Genomic DNA, 6,000 nt, shown 5'->3' on the forward strand with positions numbered 1-6,000 from the left:
ACCAATTTCATTTAAGTTTATGATTTATGAATCTGAATTTCTTATACATAAATATTTTACTTTATTAATAAAAATTTATTACAAAATGTTTTGAAATGTATTAACATATTTATTTCCTTAGTGGTGGGAACATTCTACATACATATTTGTTTTTTATACCCTGAACAGGGTATATTAAATTTGCCTTGAAGTTTGTAACACCCAGAAGGAAGTGTCGGAGACCCTATAAAGTATATACAAGGTCTGTCACAAAAGAAACAGAACTGTTAAAAAAAACAACAAAAAATTTATATTTTTCAAAAATTATATTTTTTTATTCAAAGTAGTTTCCTTGTGCTTCGATACAGCGTTTAGCCCGGTCAATTAGCATTTCAAATGATAAACACTCATTCACAACACAGGTCATTTTTCGGAATGCTCTTGAGAATATCGGTCGTCGCCTTTGGATAGCTGAAATGTCCTGAAACCAGTCTCCTTTCATGGGCAAATGAAGTTTTCCAAATAGGTAAAAATCACAGGGTGCGAGATCAGATGAGTAGGGTGAGTGATTAATGGTTAATATGGAGTTTTTTGTCAAAAAATCAGTGACAAGCGTCGACCGATGACACGGCGCATTATCGTGTAGCAGGCGCTAGAACCCTGCGTCACGGTATTGTGGTCGAGCACGACGAATGCGCGCGAAAGACGCTTCATACCACCAAGGTAAATCACCGCATTAATCGTTTGGCCAGGTGGGACGAACTCTCGGTGTACAATACCCTCGGAATCGTAAAAACAAATCAGCATTGTCTTTATTTTTGACTTCTGAGGACGACCGACTTCTGATCGTCCCCACGACCTTCTTGGAATCGCTTAAACCACTCATGCACATTACTACGGGATAGGCACTGATCACCATAAACTTTTTTCATCATTTAAAATGTTTCAGTAAACGTTTTCCCAAGTTTAAAACAAATATTAATATTTGCCCTTTGTTCAAAATGTATTTTATGACCGATGATCAAGAGCTGCTGTCACTTTTTGATCGATAACATCGATTGTAGTTATCCAATTGTCTTAAAATTTTTACGAAATATCAACAAGAGATCAAACTTTTTATTTCATATACCCACCAATAGGTGGCGCCACCAGAAACAGTTTCTTTTGCGACAGACCTTGTATATCTTACCTATCTTTTATTAACAAACCCGTTTTATTATTATATGTATTACGTAAAATATGTAATTTTGGTAAAATTTTAATTGACTTCAAATTATATTTATATAATTTTACTTTTACGCTTTTTTTTACTTAAAGATTGCCAAGGATAATAATCGTCAAATGCTTATTGGAAGGTTAACAAGTGATTATGAAGCCAATCCACAACATCAACTGAAAACTTTGTTTAAACCCGAGTTAAGAAAAATAACATTAATTCTCTGGTTTCTATGGATGTCTTGTGCTTTTTGCTATTACGGATTAGTACTAATATCTGCAGAAGTCTTTCTTAGCGATAAAGGTAAAGCGACGCCCAGTCAGAATTGTAGCTCTTTTAATACAAAGGATTTTATGGATTTAATGTGGATCACATTTTCTGAATTTCCCGGTATATTTTTGACAATAGCTGTAATCAAACGACATGGAAAAAAGAAAACAATGACATTACAGTTCATAATCTTTTCTGTCTGCATGTCATTACTTTCGCTTAGTGAGAGGTAAATATGCATAACACATATAGCGTTGCTTTAGCTATGGTATACATACTTTAAATGCTATTATAAAAAACTATTTAATAGAGTGAAATTATTATTTACGAATAAAGTCCAAATGTTAATGTCGGTATAAATATCCAAGGGGTTGTAAAGGGTGGCGCGCGAATCGTGCTACAAAAACAAGGTGTAATAACTTACAATAGCGTTGGGTTCCAGCAAGATGGAGCAACTGCACACATAGTCAGACCGCTAATTGCGGAGCATCAACGAAAATTTGAAAACAAATTAATATCAAGAAACTCCACTTTCCGCTGTCACATACTTTCCAGTTTTTTATCGTGAAGAACACATGAAAAATTTCAATTGTTTAACAAAAAATTATGTAAAATATTATTATGTAAACAAATGAATCGTGAAAAAATATCTACATATAATGTAGCACGAACATTTTTCTTTGACTTCACAAAATTTCATCGATTTATCTCCAGTAGCTTATGAGAAAATAATTAAATAAAATAATAAAAAAAACTTTGACGAAATATTTATATCACGCGGTATGCGTCTGACCCCCTTCCTAATGGACTGCTAATTTTCAAAATCGGTGATTTTGGGAAATTTTCATGAACCACTTGACGTGGTTTGACCCATATGCGCCTCACTTCCCTTTTCAACTCTCGGTATCTCATCTCAGTGTGGTTGATTGCAACATTGCGAGGCAGGCTTTATCTTCACTGCGACCTCATCTTCACTTAGTCCTCATCGTAACAGGTGTTCTTTCGATAAGGAGCTTAAAATGCCGTCCCACAGTTCCCTTATACTCAGTTGCTGATGAGTGCTATCAGAGAGCAGGAGTACAAGTGTGCAGGAGTGCGAGTAGAAAGCCATTTACCTGTCGGCACTATGCTTCTCGACGTTGTCAGGGCACTGGAGACATGGCGTCCATCCATTGCAACACGATCAATGTTGTTACGAACTTTTCGATCCGGAGACAACGAAGTAACTTGATTATCAGGGCATTATCCTGGTGCAAAAACCAAGAGTTACAAACAACGCATAACACCTAAAAAGTATTCCTTGTCGACAGTTTGGCCGGCTGGGAGAAATTCGGAAAGCACCACACGATAATCGAAGAAAAATAAACTTGATTTCGGCAACCTTTTTTCGGCTTCGGCTCACCTTTGTAACGATATTCAGCCGATTGGTCGTCTGTTTCCGGGTCGCAAGCATAAGTCTAAGGCTCATCGCCAGTAATAATACGTTTCTGACATCCTGGTAGTCGGAAAGCATTGTTTCCCAAAACGTTAACGCGACTCTATTTTTCGAAAAAGTTGTATGATTATGGAACCAATCCGACCTTTCACTTGTCTTAGGTCCAAATGATCTTTCAAAATAATTTTCACTGATCCTTCCAATATTCCAACGATACCAGTAAGATCTCCTATTTGATTTGGTCGATTATCGAGCACCAATTTCTACATTTTTTAACATGTTGATCATTAGTTGATGTTTATGGTCGCCTTAATCGTGGCTCGTCGTCAACGCATTCTCGACCCTCTTTGAATATTTAGTAGCAGTTAAAAGCCCTTGCTCGCTACAGACAATTATCACCCAAGGCCTTTTCCAACATTCTAAATGTGTCGGCGCCAGAATTTTGATTTCTCACACAAGATTTAATGGAACTTCTTTGTTGAATAATTGCAGTCATCCAAAAAAACACCTTTGGGTAAAAATGTCTTTAAATAAACAGGCTCTTATACTATATGTCTATTAGGGTTTTTTTAACTATTAATTTTTTTCAGTCCCGTCACGAAATTTCCTTGGAAATACCATAAAACAAATTCCCAGAAAATTTTAGCCCTGACATTGCACGCAAATATATATGAGTTTTGGTCTGACATATTTTACAGCCATTGCAAATAATTTTCTGCGTGTGTTTGTTGTTGTGCCGGTGCACCAAGGGGAAATATATGCAATTCTTGCACCGTGCAAGGGTTTTGCAAAAGCAAGAGAATACCCCTATTATGTTTAAAGTTGTCTGAGCAACTAACGTTATTCTGACTCACTCACTCTTCTTCCTTACTGGCGCAAACGCCGCTTCCGCGGTTATAGCTGAGTTCACAACAGCGCACCAGTCGTTTCTTCTCCTCGCTGTTTAACGCCAATATGTCAATGTCGTCATATATCTCCGACGACTCCGGTATTCCCTATTTCCAATGCACAAAGAAAGTTGAATATTCCGCAAATCCTTTCCTTCGATCCTTCCTAACGCCGACTTATATTGTCCAGCACCATATAGCAGGACGGTAATGATGAGCGGCTTCTAGAATTTGTGAGTCAAGTCACGTATTTGAGAGACAAGTCACGAATGCAATGGCTGTTTGATTACAATAGAAATTTCGTACTGTTCTCGTTCACAAGCAGATCCATATACCACTTTCTTATCCAGCCTGGAAAAAGAAGAACTAACGGAGTGGTTGTTGAAGCCATTGATATATTATAAATATCATCGGCGTATGCCGGCAGCTAAAGACTCTTATAAAATTGTACCTTCTCTATTTAGCTCTGGAGCTCGTATTATAAAAGTGGTGTGTGTAGATCTCCTTTTCACGGTTCTTTACGAAAATTTGGCTCATGGTGAATATCTGGTAAATAGTGGGTTTTCCAGGTGTAAATCTACACTGATGAGGTCCAAGCGATTTGCTTATCTTTCACACACTAGGCTCGACTATTTCAGGAGGCTGTATAAATGTTCTCTCCACAAATTCTGTATGCTCTAGACATCAGCCACTAGATCACCTCTTTGGTCTTGAAAACCCTCTGTCGGCTAGCTCAATCTCAAGCTCTTTATACCCACGCATTTCTCTTTCACTTTCTTTTTTTTGTCTGCATATTCGTCTTGCGACGTAGGCAGTCTGCTCCACTCCGACACGACAGTCCTCATCATACCAGCTGTTCTTTCGACCATTCCGAAAACCAATAGTTTTGCTAGCACATTGAAATGACGGTGAACAGTGCAATTATACCAAGTTGCTGATGAATGCTCTCAGAGTAGAAGTGTAAGTCGAATAGAAAACCGTTTAGCTTTCAATTCTGATTGTAACTTCTCAACGTACAACCTTCCTTGTGTTTGTTGACGTTTTTCTGCACAGAGGCGGTGATGAAGTCGATCAGCCTCAATCCATTTTGGGAAGTTTCGCCATGGAGGCTGACTTTCCAACTGTTGTGCCAAAGATACCTTATTTACCCAAGCAAATATAATAAAATAAAATTATATACAAATCTTGTTAAATATTTATAAAAAACGCAACAAAGAAGGAATCATCCAATTCGCTAAGTGGTTCGGAAGTCCTGCACGAACATACACTTCAGCGGTTCATTTATATTTATATTTTTATATTCAAAAGTGTTTTCAGTGAAAAACATTTTTTTTTTGTGTTCCTTGAGACAGTAATTTCATTTCAAGAATTTTTTTTTTAACAATATTTACATTTTAACGGTTTTTTAAATATTAAAAATAAATTTTTTCAATTGTATTTTCGTATTTTTGTACCATATTTGTTAAAGCAAGAAAAAATTAACCTTATTATCATTATTTTCAGTCGCATTTATACAACTTCGGTTCTATTTCTCGCAAGAGGTGTTATATCTGGACTTTTTCAAGCTGCGTACATATATACACCTGATATCTATCCGAACAATTTACGTTCATTGGGAGTTGGAGGATGTTCAACTATAGCCCGATTAGGCGCAATGGCTACACCATTCGTTTCTCAAGTGCTTTTCCAAAGTTCTGCTTTTAGTGCATTTATGGTGTACACTTCAATCGGCTTATTGTCAGCAGTTGCGTGCATTATACTTCCAGAAAGTCAAATTTTGATATGAATATTTATATACATATAATATATATATACAGATTAAAAATTACACTATAAAAAGATGTATTAGAAAGTAATGAAGTCGTTTAAGATTTTTTTTGTATTTGTTAACAAATAAACCTTAATTAATATGTTTGGTTATACCATGTTCAGACCGAAAATTTAAAAGATTAGATTACATTTAAGCATTTCATAACCCAACAGTGTTCTCACTGCCTTTAGAAAGATCAAAAAACAACTGTTATTGTCATTCAAGAATTCACATCGCTTAATATTTATCAAAAGGAAAGATTGTCATATAGTATTTTCAAATAAAAGCCGTCTTTTTTTTAATATTTTCCATATAATAGAAATAATGGATGCATTTTTTCATTTGTTAAGTCGATTTTCAGGTGAAATTAGGTTCATTGCTTTAAAAAAAATTTGTTTGTTTA

At 35.9% G+C, this 6,000-nt stretch overlaps 1 protein-coding gene across 7 annotated transcripts in view; it reads left to right on the top strand.

The window, feature by feature from the left end:
- Positions 1-5,781, top strand: part of LOC120772277 (synaptic vesicle 2-related protein) — a 66,072-nt gene extending 60,291 nt beyond the window's left edge. For 6 of the 7 annotated variants that reach the window (XM_040100783.1, XM_040100781.1, XM_040100780.1 and 3 more), the window contains 2 exons: positions 1,297-1,694; positions 5,291-5,781. In XM_040100783.1, coding sequence (XP_039956717.1) covers positions 1,297-1,694; positions 5,291-5,573 — 681 coding nt within the window. In that variant the 3' untranslated portion in view covers positions 5,574-5,781. The remainder of the gene's footprint in view (positions 1-1,296; positions 1,695-5,290) is intronic. The other variant, XM_040100787.1, reaches the window with a different exon arrangement.
- Positions 5,782-6,000: the final 219 nt, after the last annotated feature.

The sequence above is a fragment of the Bactrocera tryoni genome, chromosome 3 (assembly GCF_016617805.1).
Source record: "Bactrocera tryoni isolate S06 chromosome 3, CSIRO_BtryS06_freeze2, whole genome shotgun sequence".
NCBI classification, from domain to species: Eukaryota; Metazoa; Arthropoda; class Insecta; order Diptera; family Tephritidae; genus Bactrocera; species Bactrocera tryoni.